Here is a 23,753-nt window from a genome sequence, read left to right on the forward strand (position 1 = left end):
TAGGTAGAAATGGAGATGTCAGAGAGAGGAAAAGTCAAGGATATGAATTAGGGGTTTTGAGCTGGGATGTAGAGAGGTATCTGAGGGTTGATAACAAAAAGAGAAGGAACTGGCATTTGGGGAAAAAGATGTGGATGGGAAGCTGAGAGTGCGGAAAGCCTGATTACTGGTAGGTTGCATGGAGGGAGTTTGGTATTATTGGTGCAGAACTCTCAGCTCAGTGACGATCCTTCTCCCGCCCCCCGGGGAGTAGGAAGGCTCTTTTCTTGCCACAAAACTCAGTTTTGCAGTCTCCTGCCGGCAGGTGACAGCAATCTCCAAAACCAAGCAGACTAAGCAGAAACATGCCTCTACTCCAAACTTACGTCTATTGAAAGGCACTTCTCGTAATCTTTGTAGGGTTTTTTTTTCTAAAAAGTGGTTATTTTTGGTTCCTTTCCTCCTGGTGAAGAAGAAAACTTGAGATTAGGCTTCTACAGAAAAGAGTTCTTTTAGGAGGAAAATACAATAGGCTGACTTCAATCGAGAGGTCTCCGTGCTGCCAGCTGTGAGGCAGGACACAGCCTCTCCCACTCTGCTCAGCAGCAGCATGTCAGGCAAGTCAGGAGGCTTTTCTGGTGGGAGCTGGCACTGCAGACTCTCCAAGCAATTGACCTTTGATTAGCCAGCGTCTTGGGTTGAGGTGACACATACTGCCAGGTTGCAGGCCCATGAAAGACTTGTTGCGCACATATCCAGCAGAACCTCTGGCTGTGGGAGCAACCAGCCAGAGGTCCTGGCAGTCTTAACGGAAAGACTGACGTGAATTTTGGTATTCAGAAAAGTCTATCCAGCAAAGAGCGTTCAAGGTGCAAGACAGCACTACATTCACCAGGTATTTTTGCCCACTCTGGTGCCTTGTTCCAGACAGGCCTGCTCAGGAGATCTCTCAGCCCTTCCTTGGGAGCGCTTACACTGCCAATAAGCTCTGAAGCAAAATCCCCACATTTGGTACCAATTATTCTCCCTGAGTCGCCCAGAGCCCCACACAGCAGGTCTGTTCTTCCTCACATGCAGGCTTTTGGGGCACTGCCATTTTCTCCATGCTTTCTTTAGGGAGCTGGCCGAGCTGCTTGTTGCAGTGACGGCTTGTGGGTGCTAAGGTTGCCCTGACCTGGCTGCTCAGGCCTTTACCAAGTGGCCTTTTCCCTGCCACTGCTCTTCCTGCCTCGTCCTTCCATGCGTGAGAAGGTCTCCCATGCAGCCAAATGATCTCTGCCACCCGCTGAGCCTCCCTCGCCTCCCGCCGGCATGGCCCGCCTGAGTGCTCCGGTGCCCCGGCCGCAGGTGCTCCAACACCAGCAGAAGAGCTGGAATGTGCAAATGGGGAGCAGTTAAGTTTTTCCCCTGCCGGTTCCCTTTCATGTCTGCCAAACCAGCCTACACTGCTGTTTTTCTTGAGCCTGACAGCCACTTTCAGCCAAGTGATATTGCTGAGAATCCGGCTGCTTATTCCCTCAGCTGAAAGCCCCAGAAAGCCATGGCCCTGAGGCCTCTTGGCCTGCAACCCGAGAGGGTTTGCCTCTTAGAGCATGAATAATTAAAAAGGTTCACAGATTTCTTTCTGTCTGGAAACTGGTCGTAAATCGGGCTTGTCCAGGGACTGTGAAAACCTGATCCTGGTGCTCTTGAAAGGAGAAGAACCTGTTTTTGTCTTTTAATAGGGGAGCTCTTGGTATCTTTTCTGTATGGGCTGACCGATGTTTGTCTTTACTCCCCCAAGTCTTCATGTTTGGAGTTTCTTTGTGCTCCAGTTATTTAAAACTGGCTGTCTGCAGCGACTTTAGGTTCATTTCTATGCATCAAGCGCATACACATGCGTACATGCTCTTGCCTATATGGGTGTACTTCTTTAGTATTTTCCATTTAAAATGTTATCACTGTGAGTTACGTTAACCAGGAAAGCTTAATTTTGAAGGGCCTGATTTCTCTGACATTCTTCTGTAGATTCTTCCCTTGCGTGATGCGATTCTTAGGCACAACAATGATGATGATAAATAATGTCAGGTTTTGTTTGTGTATAAACTTCTCCTGTGTGTTTAGTCAGCAAAAGTAAATAAATAAGCTGGGCAGGCATTTTTGTTCTGATTTCAGCAAAGCTGAAATAAGGCATTCTTAAATGTTGTTTGCTTAGCAAAATGGAAATAGGCCAGATTGAAATGGGAATGGCTATGGCTATCTGTGTGATCTTAGCCTCTTTAATGGAACTAGTTTAAAATGGTAGTTTGAGCTAAATCACTGAGTGCTGCCTCCTGCATGGCAGGAGCCTTGTGGATGTTGTTGTTTTCCCTTTTCCTGGCACAACTGGGGTCGGCCCACCTGGATATACTTACAAATAAATAGCGGGGCAAGAAAGAAGGTATGAATTTACTCTGCAAGTAGAAGAGAGATAATATGTTGGCTATGTGCTCCGGTATTCTAAATTTGAGCTTTGACCCCATGAAAAAGCTGCATCTATGCTGTATGATCGATTATTACAAGAAGGCAATGTCTGGAGCCAGCAACAAGCTAAATCAGTGTTTCTTGCTTGCGTACAAAGTAATAACACGAAACAGCCTGCTGCTGCAGTATTTTGTCTAGATACAATGTGTGTAATTTAGAGCAGACAGTACAGTAATAGAGATGAGTTATTGGTCATGGCAATGTATCTCTTGGAATGGTGAATAGTCTGTAGTGGAAAGTGTGTGTATATAAAACAATTCCACTTTGTACCTAGACAGTATTCTTCAACCAAGAAAATCGTAGTACCTTTCGAATGCCTGGTATGTATTAGTTGCTGGAGTAGGTGCTGGTAGTAAACACGCTGTTGTTCTATTTCACTCACTGTTTTTCCCAGAAATAGGGAAGCAATTTTCAAAATGGCATTGGAAGTTTGCAACAATGTAGGAGTCTTACCAAGTTTATTTACACTTTCTGTTTCTACAAAATTTGCAAATCTAATTGTTTATATAAAACAATTATATATATATATATATATATATATAAAAATAAAAAACAACATATAAATCAGTTGTTTATATGAATTCCTGCCAGGAGCAGAGATACCTTACCTTATAATGTGACAGGATTTTATCTCATTTTTGGTAGATGTAATATAAAGAAATTTTATTTTCCTAACTAGCTAAAAAAGCAAAATCCAACTTTTTTGATGTAGGCTGAGGAAGTTCCTTTCCTTTTATGTTTTTCAGTCAGTGTAGAAGAGCTCATGATACTGAAGAGAACGGAGTGGGAGCCAGCGGGGGGAACGGGGAACATAATAAAATTACTGAAAATAACAAATAACAAATTATTATAGCAGTCATAAGATAAAGTAATTCAGGGGTTTGAACATTAGCATTTTACAAAACATTTCACAAATGAAGAACATCTAAACTGACTACTTGTCCTTTTTTCTTTCTTCTTTCTTTCTGCAGTGAGGTGGTTTTCATTTATATAGTTTCTGGTTGGATAACCCAAGGTTAATTTTGGGGTGAATTTTTAAATATGACCTATATATACATAAGGGTAAGTGGTCATAGTGGAAGGGGTAATACAACCTTATCTATTGTACACATATTTTTGCTATATAAATAATTACTGTTAGAAAGGGATAATTATATTCTATAACAGTAACAAACAACTTTAAATATTGCCTCTTAGTTTTACTAGCAGGATTCAGGTGCAGTCTGCTTTCTGGTGCTTAATGAATTCAGGATCATGTCTGAGCATTTTCTTAAAGTATCCACATGATGGCAATATTGCTAATCTTTAACTTCATTAATTCAACCAGCTGGCTAGCTGGTTTTGATGCGGAATAAGGTATGTAATTCTACTAGAATACTGAAGTTCTCTGTTTTTTAGAGGAACTCTTTCTTTCATGATTTGACTTTATATACATGCTAGCTGTTATATATATGGCCCATGTTTACCTCCCTGGCTTCAGGAGGAAAAAGTGAACAGCAGCACCACTTGATCTGTGACACCACATAAATGTGTTGTACCATGCATGTGGGTGATGCTGAGGCTTTGGAAACGTGCATTACCTGTACAATGGGAGAGTAACAAAAAGAAGAAAGGAAGTATGAAACAAAGGTATTTCCTCTGTAACTGAGGACACAGAATGTTTTGCAGTCCCTTGTTCCTGCTAAGTCTCGTGCAGCAATTACTTTATGAATCATGTCACAAAGATACTTTTGTTCTCTGTGTTAAAGAACATGCAAAGCTTGGTACATACCCCCTACACTACCTGGCCTGGGGAGACCTCTGCAACCCCACATAGCCTACTGCAGGGTCAGGACCTGCTTCAGATGACTGCCAAACACAAATGCAAAAGAGTCCCCAGCATGAATGAGGGCAATGTAAAAAGGCTTATGGCAGAGGCTTCAGAGGAGGATTGGGAAGGCTCTTGCATGAATGGAGACATGCCTGATAGAGCATACCAGCACAAAGGGCTGGTCACTGAGGAAAGGGAGATAGAGAGAGGCACAATGAGCAATAGTGGTAACAGTGGACAGCATCACGGATGTCTGGAGGTAAACTCGGTTCTGCCCAGAAAACCGCAACACTGAAATCAAACCTCTTTATGAGGCTTTCTGTGAGTCTCAGCTCAACACAGGCAGGTTTTTAACAGGCAGGAGGAGAAAATGCTACTTTCCCCTCTTTTTCTCCCCGCGCCCCCCCCCCCCCCCCTTTTATGAGCTGCAGTGGAACCTGTAAAAGGAATTGTCCCTAGTGAGAACCAAGCAGTTTCTGAAATGGTACGGCTATAAAACAAGAGAACAGGATCTGGCACCAGTGAAGGAGCTCAGCCGCGTTTAAGCAAGATCTTCATTAATGTCCTTAGATTCTCAATGTGATAAATATGGGCGAGTTTTGGTGGAAACTGAAAGAAAAATGTGTTCTTTTAGCCAAAGTAACTATCATCTTGACAAACATTTTGCTGGATTGTTATTTGAATGAATATTTAATGTAAAACATGCAACCTGCTCTAATAAGAGCACATTCATAATTTCTAGCATGCTAGTCCTGTCCAAAATTCACTTGGCTTTGCTCTGGGTAAGGGATACCTTAAGAAGGAAATGTTGGACTGCAGCTCCACTTGGCTGAAGCACACAGTACAACATGAACAGCTGTGGAAGCCAGATTTACTGCAATAAGCGAGGCTGCTAAAATCCTGACATTACTTTGATTTTTTTTTTAATGAAAAAGTCCAATATAGAGTTTATGACTTTTCATACAGTTATTTATTTTAGGAATAAGAGATCTGCCAAACACAGCAGGTAGTTAATACCCAATTCAGACTGCATTTAAATAGGAAAGGAGCTATTGGCTACATCCTTTGGGATTCTGTGATTAATCTACAGGGAGCTGTAGGTGGCTTTTTCTACATGCATTCAGGTGAAACATGAGTTGGAGTTGATTGCCATTGAATATCTTGAAGCTTAAATCAGAAGTAGCAGATCATTCAGTTCATCCTCTGCTGAAATATTCCTTTCCTTTAGACACAGAAGATAGGCCCGCTGTAGGTGTCATCGAGCTGGGATGCAGATTCAATCCCTGCCTCTGTCCCGGACATCAGGTGTGTTACCCATACTCTAAAGTGTTGTTCTGCTCTGCCACCATCTGGTGTCTGAGCTGGACATGGGTGCCTGGTGTGAACTACAGCTTTCAAGTGATTCTCCTCAAGTATCCCACGCCAGGCAGCAGTTGCCTATGGTCAGCTCCAGCGGCCCTGTTTGGACCCTGCTGTTGACAGTCAGCTCTGGCATCTCATCTGATTTGGAGGATGGTAGGGTTCAGTCACAAACCTGCTTCGTCCTGCACAGGGCTGGGGCTGGGTGTCATTGGTTCGTGCTGAACAGGCTGCTCACTTTAAAATCCCTCTAGTGAACTTGGCAGCATTCATCTAACTCTCCTCTTTGCTCAGTACTCATCATGAAAAAACAGGGATAACAATCCTTGCATCCCGCCTGAGGGTGCTCTGAGGCTAAATCCATCAGTGCTTGTGAGACTGCCAGTGATGCGGGTCACATAAATATCCCTGCAGATGCCACAGGACAGGATAATACCTTCCATATTCCAAGTATCTCATAGGATTTCCTGGGGTTAATGAGTTAAATGCTAACAGTGCAGACATTATGTACAAATGTAGCAGCCATTAGGCATTTATTAACATAAGGCAATAGGTATCTGGGCTTAGAAGCTAAACCTCTTGTTGGGGTAGGGCACTGCAGCTATTTGCCACTGATGTGACAACCCATTCAGCAGGGTTCCTTAGGACCTTTTCTAATCTAACATCACTGTTCAGTTGTTGCCACAGGAGCTCATTTGTTTCTACTTTACCAGACCCACTCAGCAAGATTTTATATTTTGTGTCTTTCCTTTACAATAGTAACTATCACCGTCAGAGAGATGAGCTGAACGAGTCAGGCAAATTTTAGGTCCCTTGATGCACAGAGGTGTTTCAAAGCCCACAGACAAATCCAGATATAAGGGTGTTCTGACAGTAATTTTCAGAAATATTATCAATAAGTTTAAGCTCTGTTCTGTATTTTGCAGATCTTAGTTTATAGACAGAGCAAGCTCCCCATGGCGTGAAAAAGTTATGATTATTAACCTGGCCCTCTTTTATGTCTTGAACCATCAAAAGAGAGGATATTTTTAAAGAACATGTAAGAATCGTTTTATACAGGCTTCCTTCAGAAATCTCAGATCTGCTTATGCTGAGTTTTGTTCTTAAAGAAAAGCTAAAATCTGTCCATTTCACTCTTCAGCAACTGAATTAAATCTTCAACTGGTCACAGCTAGTTTGAAGAAGACAGATTAATTTTACATCTACTGTATCCTGCAGGTGAAACAGTTCAGAATGTCAGCTGCATCCTTTTCCATCAGCCACCCATTGGCAATGCTAAATCCTCTGGCAAGGCCAGCCCTTGGTAGATGTGTGTTGCGTGTTAATGGTTTAATGGCAATGATGATTTTCTTTCCCCTCTCTGAACTGTCAACTGAGCATTTTACTAATGTAAAAGAAAAAGTTAGAGGGGTCAGCTGCAAATCTCTGCCAGAAGGAAAGCACGGTACTGTTTTTCAAGTGGAAAAGACAAGTAAAAGCTGTTAAAATGTAGTGCTAATTAATCCATATTTTTTTATGGATTTCTGACCAAAAGCACCCTCAGTATCTGACTTAAAATGTTGCTCCTTTCAAGCTTTTTTTCACCTGATCAACACTGCAAAATGCTTGCCTGCTGCTGATGACAGGAAAAGGAAAGTTACAGTGTTTGTGAATAGGATGTGGATTTAGACTAGGTGATTCGTTGGCAAGGAATAAAATATCAATTCCCAAAGCCAATAAATCCAGAAGTTTTTTGTCTTTGAAGAGTTTATTGTCTAATTACTGATGCAATAACAGTAATGAGCCATCGTGTGGGAAGAGAAGTAAAATTATCTAGGGAATGGAAGAATAAAGATACAGAATGAAGGTGGAGCTTCATAGTATATTTTTCTAATAATTATCTGCTATTCAGTAATGTTTAAAAATGCAGTAGCAACTTCCTGCAAGCATGGAGTCAACCACATGATTTCATATAGGTCATACATTTTCAACACTCACAGTTTCATAACAGTGTCAACCATAAATAAAGGAATAAATACTAGTATTAACCCTGGTCATATCTGATTGCTAGAGATGGATCAAAAATAATAATAGGATGTGAAATGAGTTGGTTTGTAGCCAGTATGTTAAAAAGCTGTACAAACAGCACAGATCTTTTTTAAATGAGTGGTTTATTATTATGGTATCCAGCATGCCAAATCAGTGAAAGAATGTGCAGAGGAGCCAGAGAAGTCAGGAGGGAACCAATTGCAGTATTGACTTTTAAAGTCTATTTTCTTGTGCTTGTCTTTGGTGACCCATGTTTGGCATTTCCCTTGCATTGCCTGATTACAAGTTTGGGTGGTAAAATTAATAGGGGGTTTTGGTGCTCTGTTTAGTAGTTAGTGATACCGGCAGTCAGTGTCTGAAAGATGCAAAAACATGAGCTCCATTCTTCATCTCTGACCAGTGTATGAGATCACCCTATAATACCCCAGAGACTCTAAAGGTTAAAATTTAGTTACTCGTTTAGGCAGAGGGAGTGGTTTACTTTAGAGACAGTCTAGGCATAAAAGTTTGGGAAATCTGACTACACAATGTATAGGCTGATATCCAGTATTTGTAATCTATTTGTTATTATGTATATGTCTATATCATGAACCTCAAGTCAGTGCATATTCATCTTGCTTACAAAGCAGCCAATAGACCAGGTGTGGTTGGAGAATGATTAACAAGTGAACTTTTGACAAGCAGCTCACCGGGATGTTTTCTGGGAGTGAAAGGACAGTTTTTCCCTTCCTTTCAGGAAGTGATGGAACCTGCCAAGGAGAAAACAGAGAATGCAGGTGGCCAAAACACATCTTCAAATTGTCTTGCAGAAGGAACAGAGGAAACTTGAGATGGGGCTGGGGAAAGTGAAGGAGCCCCTGCAGCAGATTGTGTTGACAGAAGTTGCTACAGAAACTGGTCAGTTGAGGGAAAGCTGAGCTGTATGCCTAGATGACCATAAGGCCTCCAGGGAAAGAAAGGGCTAATCTGAACAGACTTGTGTCCAGCAAGTGTGAACTTCTCTAAATACCGATATTCTCCCATTTTGGCCTTTGAGGCAATGAGACTTTCAGAAGTTCTCTTCAAAACCCATTTCTGGTTTTATGGGTCCGCTTGCTTGTGTCTGCCATGTAACTTCTGCAATAAGGTAGCAAACTAAAAGCCAGAGGACTCCTAATTGTTTTGGGATTCTGGGAGACGATGAGTTTAAGCTGTGGGAGGAACCTGAGGTGTCGTTGCTAAGTCCAGAGACTGGTGGTTGCACTGCGTACTCCAGCACTTAGAGTGTGTTGCTGAACATAGGCTCTGCATCACAGTAACGTGCCGAGAGATCCCAAGTAAGGATCTGTGGCTGGATCCTGTCCAGACTCCAAAGGCTGGATGGCCTGAGAACTGCAAAGAGCTTCACTCCATGGGTAAGCTGAACGGCATTTTTGGTGGGGCATCTGTCAGCTGACGGTGCCAAGAGTTATGTGTGAATGTGGATCCAGAAGCACTGTGTTATGGGTTCAAGTCACTAAATGAGCACTTCAGTATTACTAGGGATGGAAATACCTTTTCCTCACTCCCACTTGTCTGCTGTTGGCGACTTACATAAATATAGCTGCAGAGTGATGATTTTCCCTCATTGTAAAGGAAGCAAATACCAATTCCATAAAACTATAGGAAACGCTAATAATTGTAAATCTGACTTACTGAGCTGACGGCACTCAGTGAAAGGAAAACGTTTTACTAAACTGTCCCAATTTCCAGATACTTCTTCCTCAACTTCCTTTCAAGAGTGAGGGGATTTAACGTAATCTAACTTTGTGTACCTGATGTAACCCAGATCTGATATAACTTTATCTGATCTTTACAGTATAATTGATTCTGTAAACAAAATATTGAAATAAAGGTATTCTCTGTGTTCTGTTTAAAATACATATATTAAAGATAGGAAGCTGTGGGTGTTAAATCTACCTCCTCTTTCAAACAATACGAAAAAATTTAAGCAACTCCAATGTTTTTGATTAATGGGCAATATAAGTGAGTGCTCTTTCTTGTTGTCTTGGATATTCCTTCATTGTTGGTAATACTGTCTTTGAGTGATGCATCTACAAACAGAATGGGAAAGTGTTTATGCAGTTAAAGGTTTACATGAATTATTGCAGTACTTCCCTTCTACACATACTTGTAATGACACTGTTCTTTAAACTTCTCAGAGAAAGCCAACTGTTAAGATAAACTGTACACAAAGAAGATTATAAAGTTGTCCTTTTTTTATGAAATACCTTGACTACAGTGAGCCAAAGAATGGTGATGCTTCCTTCACAAACACATACTTGGTGTAAGAACTTGGATTTTATATCACACACGTTTGAAGAAAGGAAAGGAACTCGAGGTTATGTTCAACAACTACTTTTTGGTCTCTTCTTTCTTTCTGTACCCAGGTTCTTTGTAGTTGATTTCAGCCACACTGGCCAAGTGGGAGTTTCCATAATCTGTCTGAATATTTCTTTTAACTTTTGCTCTTGTCTGGTCCCATTTTTCTGTTATTAACTGGATCAGACCACATCCTCAGCAAAACTGTGGCGATCTCTTTAGCCAATAACCTGCCAAATACCTGTCAGCTCCCTTCTGTGCAATTTACTTTGTTGAATTTCTCACTGTGTAAATGTATGCTGTGTTTGTGTCCAGTCTTGTCTGTGCCCAGTAAGCATTTCACCGTGCTTATGGTAGTTAGATGCAGATGTGATGTCAACTAGTCAGTTGACAAGAAACTGTCTGAGCTGCTCTGGTTAGATTAGAACTAGAGGACCAGATAGTTTGTACATTTTCATGATGCTACATCTTTGTAAAGGATATTTACGATGATGTCTCTGACCAGTTCTTTCAGGTTTTTAATTTCGTTTTCCCAGTTTTGAGCAGCTGACAAAGATCTTGTTGCAGATGCTTAGGGACATGGTTTAGTGGTGGGCTTGGCAGTCCTGGGTTAGTGGTTGGACCTATGATCTTAAAGGTCTTTTCCAACATAAATGATTCTATGATTCTGTGATTCTATTTCTCTACCTTGTCAGTAGTATCTTAGAAACCTGGTGAAAATTTTTGCCGCTGTAGTGGGTGACCTTGGCTGCATGTCAGGTGGCACCAAGCTGCTCTATCACTCCCCCTCTCCTCAGCTGGACAGGGGACAGAAAATATAATGAAAGGCTCATGGGTCAAGATAAGGACAGGGTGAGATCTTCATTCTCTGTTTCTCTACCTCTTCCCCCACAGCAGTAGAGGGAGACAGGGAAAGGGGACCTGCAGTCAATTCATCACATGTTGTCTCTGCTTCTTCTTCCTCCTCACACTGTTCCCCTTTGCCATGTAGGGTCCTTCCCATGGGAGACAGTCCACTACAAACTTTTCCTGCGTGGATCCTTTCCACTGCATACAGTCCTTCAGGAACAGACTGCTTCAGTGTGGGTCCCCCAGGGGGGTCACAAGTCCTGCCAGCAAACCTGCTCCAGCCTGGGCTTCTCTTTCCATGGGATCACAGGTCCTGCCAGGAGCCTTCTCCAGTGTGGGCTTCCTATGGGGGCATAGACTCCTTTGGGCATCCACCTGCTCTAGCATGGGGTCCTCCCTGGGCTACAGGTGGCTATCTGCTTCACCGTTAACCTCCATGGGCTGAGGGCACAGCCCACCTCACCAGGGGCTTCACCACGGGCTGCTGGGGAATCTGCTCCAGCGCCTGGAGCCCCCCCTGCCCTCCTTCTTCACTGACATTGGCATCTGCAGTGTTGTTTCTCTCACATATTCTCACTCCACTTTCTAGGCTGCTGTTGTGCATGAGGCTTCCATCTACATGGATTTTGTTTTCTAACTTTGGATCATTTTTTAAGCGGGTTTTTTTATTATTTTTTGAGGTTTTCTTTAATTGCTTTCCTCTTCCTCCATTTTTAATTTCCACTAGGCATAGTGAGTGATGAACAGAAATTTTATACTGACCAGCAACTTTCATATTTGTTGCAATTAGAATAAGAAACATCTAGCAAACTCCACACTGTGATTTGTGGAAACAAGTCTAGCCAGTACTTCCTAAAATTATTCTTCTATGCTCAGCCCACCTTTGGGTTTTGGCAGACAGCTCTCCATGTACAGGTCCTAATCCCTGTTGCTCATTTAGTGTGGCCATTGATTCCTCTCACTAGCAGTGAGCCTTCTGTCAAATCACTTCTGATACTATTAATTCTTTAAGAAAAAGTAAGACCTTTCTTCCCGATTTGAAAAGATTTTTTTACACTCCCCCAAGTTTTGTATTTAAAATTTAATTGCCAGATAAGAAAACAGGAAGGACTCTTCCAGTGTATTGAGTCCAGCTCCCTTTGTCCAAGGGAGTAATGTCTCGTTATGCCTTGCATTAAGTGACCATGTTCTATTTTAATATCCATTTGATTGCTTGCCCTTGCTAGTCTTATCAGAAGACTAGTCCAGATATTCATTATCTGATAGCAGCAAACAATTTAGGTAAGTTTTCTTTAAGTTTTCTTTTTGGTTAGTTTTTCTTTTGCAAATATTATCTCTATATATTCTTGTAAGGAAAGCCTCACTTTATTTCCTGATCTTTCTTTATTAAAAAAAAAAACACCTTTCAATTGTTGCTATGCTTGTGCAAATAATTGGGAATTATACAAACATTAAAAATTTTAGAAAAAAACTTCAATCCATGATTCTCCAAGAGAAACCCAATAAATTATAATAATTGTGCTTTCGTGCCATATCACTTTTACATTGATTGTGATACTGAGGGACAAGGTTTCTAAAGAAAATCTTGAAGATTTTACAACCACGGTACAAAATGACATCTCATTTAATACATGAAGTATTTGTGAGAAATTACAGCAAAAAAAGATAATACCCAAGTTATAGGTGCCCAGAAAGCCTGCCATTATAAATGCACATTAAAAAACAGCCATTCAAATAAACAGGAACACACATTACAAAACCTAGTGCACCACATCACTGTCAGCTACTGTGAGGAAAATACAAAGCACAATAGATACATTGCCAGAAGCATACTGAGGTTTTGGTTTTCATTTAGAATGATTCCTTTTAAGACCCCAGCAAGCCTGAACAACAGGCTTATTGTCTTTGGGTTTCATTGCTGAGGCACGGACTGAGAGATGCCTTTGGCTTGCGCGGTACCGGTCCCATTGCAGCAAGCGGCTGGTACCTTTCTCCTGTGCTGCCAAGGCCCTCCAAGAACATGCTGTAGTTTGCAGGCATGATGGTGAAGATGGCATTCATTTAGGAAGAGGCTTTTACAATACGCTTGGGTCTGGCTTCATTCTCAATGTTTTGCCATGTCTGGCTTTCACAGAGGATGGCAGCTGGTCAATATGCAGAGCATCTCACCCAGTCAGTTTGTGAGGTTTCTACAAGAAGACATGAGCATCTCTCCTTTGGTCATACATTGGAGTTGGAGTCCTTAGCACACCACTCCTTTGTCGAAGCCCTGCGCAAGGAAAGGGTGGCTGGCTTCAGGTGGTGGTCCTTGCCCCTCGGCACCCGCCTGCGGCTGGGGGAGGTGCAGCTCACTTTGGCTGGAGGCATTGCAGGCAGGACAGGATGTCTTCTGACTGAACGGGAGAGGATTTCCCTCTGTACTGATGCACGGCTGCTGTTCAAAGCTTTGATAATCTGGTCATGCTTAACGAATTGACTGACACTTCTTTCCAGCTCTCGACCATGCTGTTCTTACCGTAAAAGAGAGAGTTTCTACAGGTAGATGGCATTTACGGTGCCACACCTAATTTCAGGAGGATTTCACCAGGTACATCTGTGTGTATTTATTATACTAATAACCAATTGTAGTTAAGTTTAACTTGTGCATTACTGGCCTTACTGTTTCTGGCATCATCAGTGATCATGCTACTGGAGTTATGAATTCTCTCTTTGCTTTGTTATATTGAAATAGCTGTGTAATGTAACTTTTTAAAATCAAACATACTCAAAATAAGTGTGAATGAAGAAAATCTGGGGGGTGGGGGTGCAGCAACTGGATTTGTGTTTTCTATGTCTAAATGTTCAAAGAAACCTGTTTTCAGTAACCTGTAACACAAAAATAATTTGTAGTTCATACCCATAGTGTATATATTTCATAAACTGGTATATATGAGTACATAGTGATCGATTTAAGGAAATTTTGTAAAGCATCCTTAGGCATAATAGGGCTTCATTCATTTCAAATGTGGAAATTAAAGCTGGTAAAATAACATACATACAAATAAATGAATGCATAAAGAATATATAAAAATGTATATAAAAGAACTTTAAATAAATCCATAAAACACCACTGGAGAATTTTTTGAATGTTTGTGGATGCTTTATTTTAATTAAGTGAAAAAAATACTGAAAAACACTGGGTTATTGGCAGTTAAAACAAGAATAAAATTGAGATAAAACCAACAAATTCATATGTAAGGTATTAAAAACCCAGAGCAACTAGGTGTAAAAAGAAAAAATTAATGGTTTTGGTATTTTCCATTTAGCTCTGCCCAAACTCCTGTGTGCCATAATCTTGCAGAACTGAGCCTTAAATGCTTACCAGATCAGCAGGCTGGCTGAGCAAGAACATCACAGTTAAATTGTAAAAATAAATAAACAGCACTGTTCTTGTCTTCTGAAAAAATGCTATACAAAACAGCTGTACAAAAGAATTTGTAGAAGAGGAATACAAGTGAGAACTATCTGTATCGGATAGATCTATTACCTTGTGTAGTTCTCAGGTAATGTTTTATTCGAAGACAACAGTAAGGTTCCGTAGAGCACTTCTAGGTGGCCTCTCTAAGTACTTTCACCATCTGATAGTCTTCATGCACCAGTAATGGTATGTCTTTGTAGAGCATTGGAATGTTTTCAGCCCAGTTGAAATAAAATCTCAGGCTGAAGCCCACATCTTTCTTTTTCCCTGCCTGTCTTGGCTGGTTTCAGTATTCTTTGCTATAAATTGAGTCATGTGTGCCGCCCTCAGCAAATTTAAAACCAAAAGAGAAGTGAACTCATAAGCTAAGCAACCTGGAGAGTCTAGAGCAGAGGAAAACAGGAGCAAGAGAAAGGACTGTCATAACTAGGAAATGAAAAATTTAAGAAATCAGTGAAAAACAGAAAGAGGCAAGAAACCACATCATCCCTGGTATTGGAGTGAGTTTCTTTTCTTACTGTCTTTTCAATGCTGTCCTACTATAGTCCTGTCAGACATGGCACAGGGCACAGCTCTGCAGGCAAATGCAGCAGGACTGCAGAGCTATGGAGATGAGGTGCTGCCACTTACCTCTTCCAGGCGACAGGATTACAGGTGTGATTTTGAGGACAATGCTTTTTCCAAAGCCCCTAGCTGGCAGCAGAGAAAACAGCAGCTTGGCTGAATCCTGCAGCTTACTCCAGGCCACAGATGGAACACAGGTTCCTCCAGAGACTACACCATCATGCAGGCAGAGCCACTGGCCCCAAGGAATCAAGGCACCCAAAATCTGTTGGATGTACCTTGCCTCCCCTCCCCTAAATGTCAGGCAGACATTTGATTAGCAACATCCAACACTTGCAATAATAAAACTAGAAAGAAACAAAATTAAAATGCAACCTTAGTCTGCCGCTTATGGTTGGATGCAGGTCTGATTCCCAAGATACACATCAGGTTTTGGAGCTGACAGTCCAGGACTCGTGGGAGTGAGTCTACTCCACCTTCCAAGCATTACTCTGACGTCTTTATTCTGTCAACAAACCCAACCTTTAGCCAGGAGGTGGGAAGGTGGCCAGGCACATATAGCTGAACTCTAAAGGGAGCACCATGCTCTAGGGAGCCCCCCTGGAGGTCTTTCCCCTCACATAACTCATACCTGCATTTTTCTTACTCCAATATTTAGTTTCAGATCTACACGTAAAAGCGTGAGAGCTTCTGTCTGCAGCCAGGCACTTTGGTACTCATAGGTGATTTCTTTGTTTCAGCTCACAGCTGCACTGCTGTAGGAAGTATGAGCTGCGCATGTACTTTCACAGATTAGAGATTTTAGGTGTTTAATGGCTATTTCCCTTTTGCTGGCTTGCTGCCATCCCTCTCTTCCCCTGCCTCCTAATTTATTAACATTTGTTAACATTCATATTAAATATTATGGAAGAAACCGTCACCCTACTATCCCCAGCTCATTACCAGCCTCAGTTAGAGGTTGCTTCTGCCACATTATCATCAGCCAACCAACAAATAAACAAGTTGTTTTCCCTAGGATGTAGCTGTTAGAAGACATTTGCTTCCACTCAACTTCTGCTAAGTTTTCCATGAGACAAATGCTGCTCATCAGCACCCTAGCTACAAAACCCATCTTCTTTTCAAAGTACTGAAACATCAGCAATTCTTTGCACAAGCAATTGAGTTCTAACTCTGTTTTCCAAGGCTTATTAATACTTCTTGACTTTTGCTCTCCTGTGTTTTCCATATAACAAGTGCTTAGCCCTTTAAAATGTGAACAAATAAAACAAATAGGCAGCTCACTGCAAAGTGGAAGTGTGGGATTACTCTGTCAGCTTGCCCTTTTCTCACACTGCAGGCCTGAGAGCAATTAAATAAAGCTGACATGCATTAGCAAGGCAGCCTAATTGAGCCTGAATTGCTAGGGAAGTGGCGATAGCCCAAGCCAGTATGGATTTGAGAGCACCCCCATTAGGGAGCGTTGATCAATACCAGTGATTATGACATTTTAAAAATAAAATTGATTGTCCTTGACTCAAGTGGGAGGGAGGACTCACTCTACATGCCACCAGTTACAACCACTCAATATGAAACACTTTGTGAAATGGCCATTGCAAGTCTTTCCTTGCCATCTCTCTCACAGGGGCAAAACTCTCATGACTTTGATACTCTTTGCTCTGGAGGCCTTTTAGTTAAAAGCTCTATAATAGACTTGGAAGTATTGACAACAATAATAAGCTTATGGGTGAAATTCTGACCCCAGTAAAGTCAATCAAGCTAGAATTTTACCATTTTATATATCCACGCACATATATGAAGTATATACATATGCTCTTAACAGATCAAATCTGCGTATCAATTCACTCCTTTTATTCACTCTTTTTATTCACTCTATTTTCTAACAGTTTGCTTACCAAAGATCTTTTAGGTGTGAGCTAATGAAATGAATGTAATTTCCTCATGCTTAAAGCAGAAAATAAAATTAACTACCTTTTCCCTCAGGAAATGTTCTTCAAAAGAGAAAAAGAGGGAAGTCAGCGTATCTTAACTTCCTTCTCTGTGGAGCATTTTAAGCCTATTCATACGTTTGAGTATACGGAAAACTGTCTTACAAACTGCCAGGTTTCTCAGTGAAGGGGGAGACCTCATCTAGATCTACTGTGAAGAAGGAGGGGTAACATGACCTCAGTTGAGGTCCTCTGATTTATGCTCGGTCAGGATCAAGCCTCATTAGGTTCAAGCATGTCTTCTGATGTCATGGGCAAAAGAATAGGAAACGATACAAATTAAACTGGGAATCAACATGACCAGGTGCCCATTTAGTGCTAAGAATAGGAAATATGGATAATCGGAACACATGGACTAAGCTATATGAATAATATCTTGAGAAAATGAGTGAAAAAGAACATACCTCTTATGCTGCATAGCAAAGCAAGGCATGCAAGGAAGAGATAACATATTTTAGTAGATCAGCTGGGGAGAAAAAAAGGATAAGCTTTCAGTTCTTCTTTAAGCTGCTCCTGGACCTCATGAAACACCTTACCCTTGCCTATCATTCTTATACAAATCATCTCGTGGGATATATGGCAAAGCAAACAGGAAATTAGCAGTAGATATTTACAGGTGGACACAGAATTTCCATTAATCTTAGTACACCTATGTGAAAAACCTTAATTAGCAGCTGACTGTAGGAATGGTCTGATAACTTTTGTCTTAGATCAACAGAACTTCTAATTACTGCATTTGGTTCATTTCCTCATCTTATTGGTTAACCCAGACACATTTCTTGAAGAAATTAGTGAAGTTTTGCTATGGTTTATCAGTTACCTCACTTTAGTACTTGCACTAGGCATTGTGAAAAAAACAGAACAAATACACCAACCAGTTCACGACCCAAAGAGCTTCCGTCTGCCAGTGGCTCTGGATTTGCAACAGTGACTGTCACGGTGCATCTCAGGTGCTGCTTTTCAGGGCAGCTGTTCCCTGACCAAAAGGGGAAATCCTTGCTCACTTACTCCAATCCTTGCTCCTCCTTTCCCACTGCTCCTGCCCTCCCAGGCATCCCTTTTGTGGCTCTCCTCACACCTTTCCACTCGCTATGTTAGTTAACTACAGTGTCAGAAAATGATGCCATTCTTTGATGTAGTTGTTTTCTGCCTTGTTAAACTGATTCACTGAGAGGACCAAAGTGCAAAGTTGTGGCTGGGAGCTGGGGCAGCAAGGGCAGGGGAAATGCAATCTCACCACTTCAGTAGATTGCTGCATCAACTCATGGATCATGGTGGAAGCTCAGCATAAGACACAGTTAAAACTGTGGATCAGGTCTGCAGGGACATGAACACTCTTGATGTATCCTACATGTAAACTACCAGATGTAAATCTAGCAATGACTTCCAGTCTGAGTGGCATTAACACTCACTGATGCATTACGTACTCCTCCAGCACCACAGTGTTTTGACTTCTGCAGAGCAGAGCGGTAGGCTTGAACATAACAGTTTCTTCAGGGCCTGAAATTAACGTATCTTGTACTTCCAGCCAAAAACTAGATCACTTTTTTCTGCCCACCTGCCATGCATCTGAGGAAGGTCTTGGTCTACCTCTGTGTCCAACTCCAACCTAGCCTTCATGTCATTAGACCAGTCTTTTATCACAATTTGTTGGTCAGGTCCCTTTCCTGCAGATGAAGGGGGTTGGTAGGATACTGTTTTGCGAGGGAGCTTCTGATTTTAATCCCACAGGCTCAGTAGTGACAGAATGGCACATTTTCTTCCTTTGGTCTATTAGCCACTTTCTAGCAGCAGTATTAGAGGTGACTAAAATGTTTTCTTCTCTTCATTTCTTTTGATTTGTATTTGGTTGTTTGTGATACCCTGAATCAGAATTACACATCTGGCATATTCTGTGAGATAATATCAAGGACTGCCATATTTTAGATGGTAAAATCCAAGGTGATTGGAGAACACATAGTCCACCAGCCCTGAGGGAGGATGCCAAGGTGGGGAGAAGCATTCTTGACCTCATCCCATCCCCACATGTTGGTCCTGGTTAAGATGCATCTTTGAAAGAGCTCCTTGTAGCTTCAGAAGCTGCCAGCCTCTCTGAGCCCAGCCTCCATCCCTGTTTCAGATGCATCCATCTGTACCTGATCCTGAAGCAGTCCCCAATTTTTCATGATGTTCCAGAACTAACCGCAATATGCTTTCACTGGCATATCCCATCCTCCACCTACGCTTCCCTGCCAAGTCTTCCACCCCTGCTTCTCCAGGAACATTGCACTGAAGTTGACTAAAAAGTGGTGTAACCACAATCACATTCACAAACAATGCCTGCACTGCTAAAACGAATTTCTGCCCACCCTGGTTTCCTTTCTTGCCTCCCTGCAGTGCCTCCCCTGGGAGGGCAGGCTGGCAGTTCAGCTCTAGTGAGCTGGAGGCAAAAAGCAGGCTGTACTTCTCTAAAAAAATAACCAAAAAAATCTGCCTCCACAGGACTCTGCAAAAACCCGATGGATGCAAGTGGACAGAATTAGGCATGTGGCAGTCCTCATCCATTGTCCTGTCCTGTTCCCCTGCTGCTGAGTTATAGCTGCCCAAGGAGTACTTCCCCATAAACAGTGCCTTGATGACCCAGGAAGCTCACCCCCTTTCCTTGACACTGTCACTTATCGATGCCACTGATGACCAAGGGATTACTCAGCCAAGGAGAGGCAGCGGGGATGTCCTTGACTGAGGTCTCGGAGCACTGCCTGGCTGCACCGCCGGTGCAGGACTGCCAAGACAGGCTCCAGGCAAGCGGAGAGCGAGGTCTGGCCACCGATCTGTGTGGCAGCAGGGCAGGAGCGCGAGTTATCAATGCCTACGTCGGTCTGGGGTAGTTGCAGCCAGACCTCTAAGGCTGATAGAATGGATATGCTTTTTGTTTCAAATGACAGCTTAAAAAAAGAATGAAGAAGAAATTTATGTCAGTTTTAGTATGGAACGAGATCCACTGGTTCACAGCCCCCTGTGAAAGAAACCATTGCCTCTCTTTATTGACATCAGAGCACTTCCAGGTATTTTTGCCAGGACTTTATAAACTGTTCTTACTACTGTCACGTATCCTGCTTGGCTGGGAATTTGTGCAGTAAGAATAGTACTACACATAAGTATTCCCACTGCACAAACATCTTGGCAAGCAAAATAATCTATCAGTATATAGTAAACATACTACCTAATGAGACACAAGCCATTTCCTGCACTTGGACTTGTGCTCCATTATTCACGGCTGTCCAAAGCCCTTGTTCAAAGCTGATATTGTAATCACTTGCCTAGATCTCTTGTAATGTAAATACAGAAAAAATCCTATGTAATTGAGCACCTTCATCAGGCTACCTTTCATCTTAAAAAGGCATCTCAGAAAAAACATAACGGACTATGAACAGTTTGACTCTATCTTCCCTAAGAAGCCATTGTCAAAGCAGTTTCCATCCATTCCTTCCACATTAGAATCAGTTGTGAAGATGCTTGCAGCCTCAGTGAAGTTTCTGTACAATGTTTTTTCACATCATACATAATAGCTATGGTTAACAAAATATGAGTTTATAATCACTTGTAACATTCAATCACCAAAGCCTGGTCCCAGATCATTCTTGTTATTGTTGGTCTCAGCAAATTGCTTAGAAATGCCATTTTGTTTTTTTAAAAACAGTGATGATGATAACTTGCATCAATGCTGAAAAACACAGTTCAAATCAACATGAAAAAAATGGCCAGGTGATCAGACATGGAAGGGGAGGTTCAGAATGAAACCAGAGGAAATGCTGAAAGGATCCCAGGTCTGGAGATGCTACCAGGTGATAACATAATAGCAAACAGTTTTTTTGCCAGATGAAGTATACCAAGCATTGTCTTCCAGTTCTTGGAAGTATTTTTTTTAACCTTATTAAATGGCAGTGTGTTGGTTCATATGTTGCTCTGGAGAGACCTATATCTTTCTGGGGTTAACAGGAATCTAGTGCTTTTCTTTTTTGTGATGGTTTTACGTCACAGTACATGTTGTACTGGACTTCACTGTAACATGAAATGGAGAGGGCTGGGGTTCTTTGTTCATTGGTTTGGGTTTTAATTGTTTGAACACACTGTGGAACGATTGCATTTTGCAAAGATTTTAGAAGTAAATGTCTTGATTTTATACTCTTCTTGACAATCAGTGGTTACAGTACTTGAGTGTAACCTCTGCTGGCACAGAGGCTGCCTTGTGCACCAAAGCCTGGCCAAATGGAAGTTCCCCAAATGCCACTGGGAATAGACGGAAATATTAACCCTAATGCACCTTCAGTCAAGACCCCATGCAGAAAACATCAGGGCTGAGCCTGAGAAGTGAGTACATGTCATTACATGGTATTTGGGACAAGATTATAGAAATTGTTTTTCTGATCTATATAATGCATCAATTGTGCAGAATGCTAAATCTGCTAAAGAGCTAAATGCCCATTCAGTGACAAATTCCGGTACTTAATTTTTTCTTTTTCATTTTCTTAATAAAATCTTAACATCTAATGTCTAGTTTTGTTCTGACATTTCTAAAAACCCGATTCTGATCCACTGAGATGGTTTATTTGCATTGTGATGCACCATCTCGTTTCAAAATATTTATTTTGATGAGGTCAAAACATTGTAGTATAATTTAAAATATTGGCTATAACATACTGTCAAATACATCTGTCATAATGCTATTGCAATTCATATTTCAAGGGACTATAAAAAAAAACAAACAAAAAGTTAAGTCAAAGCAAAACTAATATGTTGACATAATGAAACATTCATGCATTATGGAAATAAACTTAGCAGGCAATCGCTGCTGAAAATCACTGTGTCTCATGATGAAGTTCACTGTTTTAGGCAAAACAGTATCTTGTAGGAACAGTATTCAAACAACAAGTTGCAACCCGTTCGGCTTTAGTGCTTGTCGCGGGGCAGAAACTACAAACCAAACCATTACTTTTAGCAAAACTGCTCTTGAACTGCCTGCCTTCAAAACCTTAACTGAAAGTAGGCAGGTATGTGCTGTCTCTGGAATATCACAGCCTCCTTTGTATTTATTTTCCAGGTTTTGCAGCAAGCAGTTTTGTGTTCGCGTTTTTTCTTTGTCCGGAAAGAAAGGAAAGGAAGAAATGAACAATGGTAAACTTTGTATTGTAACCCTTATAAATTAAAAGCCATCTTAGCTTTGTTTTATGCCATGCACAGAAATTATAAAGCAGCTGTGTCCTGCAGGCAAATCTTAGGGAACTCACACATAGTCATTTAATCTGTAGCCACTATGGGAAGCAGATGTCAGGGAAGAAGCGTGGTTTCCCTTGTAGACAGTTGGTGGTCTATAGGAGGGAGCAGTCCTTCTTACGCTGCTGGGCTGCGTCTGGTAAGGTGTCTCATTCCCATGACACTGGCTTGATGTGCACAGCAGAGCACCACCGAGGATCGTTAAAGATGCCGAGATGAAGCCAAGGTAAAGAGCTTGACCTATCTCGTACTTCATCCCGCTGGGAAGCATGGGGTTGTAGAACTCTGTAACGACGTCGTTAGTGGTCCACGAAACAGGTACCAGGCAAACGAGACCGGCCAGGATGAAAATGATCCCCCCAGTGACTGCGATGGAGGCTTTGGCAGAAGTCCCCTTGGCACACTGCGTGCACTTCATACCAATGACAGCAATCACGCATGCCAGCACAGAAAGGACGCAGGAAATTACCATCATGGCACGGGCGGCTTGGAGGTCACGGGGCAGCGCCAGCTGGGAGCGGTGGACTTGGCACTGGTAGATGCCGGTGCTGTGCCAGACGCACTCCATCCAAAGCCCTTTCATATAGGCCACAGCTGTTATAATATTGGTGCCTACGTGTGCCGTCCGCCACCAGTGCGGCAGAATAGTAGCAATTAATGTCCCAATTAGGCCGAGCAGGCTTAGAGCAAAGCCAAGTAACTGAACAGCCGAGCTTGCCATGTTAATGTTTGTCCTGCCTAGTTCTCTTAATAAAGCACCTCTGCTTGAATTCCTTCAGAAAACACAAGCTTTTCTTGGAAGATATGCAGCTGTTTTACTTTGACACCTTCTGCTCTCCTAATAAAAGGTAATTGAGGAAAAAAGGAGTTAATTATTACCCAAATGCATTACCTCTCCAGCCAGTAAGGTACATTCCAAGTGCAGTTAGTTCAATAATTAGCATAGTTATCGCTGTTAATCGTACTTTTGTGGAAGTAATGGGAAAGTAAGCTTCCCTCTTCACTTATATAAACAGTCCTCTGTTGCCCACTGGGAAGAAAACTCAAGACAATTTATGAAATGGAAAAAAATATTTTAAATGCAAATATCCCTCTTCCCAGCAGACTCTTCAAAAAAACAAACATGATTTCCTTTCTAAAGCAGAGAATTAGCTAGTGTTAGCACTTGGAATGAATGAGATTTATAAAGTAGGGAGCTGCAGGTTGCTTTACATGATGAAAACATTCCCAGAAGGTCATAGCAGGACTAGGAAAACAATAAGAGTGTATTTTCTCAAAGTAGGGTGCAAAGAGAGTGATTTAAAACCTGTGGAAGAGGATAACAAGTATTGGATTAAAGTCGCTTTCCTGATTTGCCAGTATTTCTTGAGGTTGCAGTTTAATAAAGCAACTCAAAGGGGAATAATTTTCATTAGCCTCTGTGGAGTTTCAGCTTATGATTTTAGGTTGTGGGCAAAATGACAGCATGTGAAACCAGATGTACATCAGAGAGCTTCTGAGAAGCAACACCTTCACAGTTCAGTCATGTATAAATTCTAGCTGAAAAACAAGAAATAGTAACTCTTCCTTCTGTATAAATTGCAGATTAAGTGGTCTTTTCCAATGGCTGCCTTGCAAGGTCTGTTAT

At 41.7% G+C, this 23,753-nt stretch overlaps 1 protein-coding gene across 1 annotated transcript; it reads right to left on the reverse strand.

Annotated features, from left to right (window-relative positions):
- Nucleotides 1-22,136: 22,136 nt before the first annotated feature.
- On the reverse strand, nucleotides 22,137-22,847 carry CLDN14 (claudin 14). The gene has a single exon (XM_037377908.1). The coding sequence runs from the start codon at nucleotides 22,845-22,847 to the stop codon at nucleotides 22,137-22,139; it is 711 nt and encodes a 236-aa protein (XP_037233805.1).
- Nucleotides 22,848-23,753: the final 906 nt, after the last annotated feature.

Source organism: Falco rusticolus, chromosome 2 (assembly GCF_015220075.1).
Source record: "Falco rusticolus isolate bFalRus1 chromosome 2, bFalRus1.pri, whole genome shotgun sequence".
Taxonomy (NCBI): Eukaryota; Metazoa; Chordata; class Aves; order Falconiformes; family Falconidae; genus Falco; species Falco rusticolus.

Excerpts from the sequence above, each read along its gene's own strand:
- CLDN14 (XM_037377908.1), bottom strand. The coding sequence starts at position 22,847 with ATGGCAAGCTCGGCTGTTCAGTTACTTGGCTTTGCTCTAAGCCTGCTC.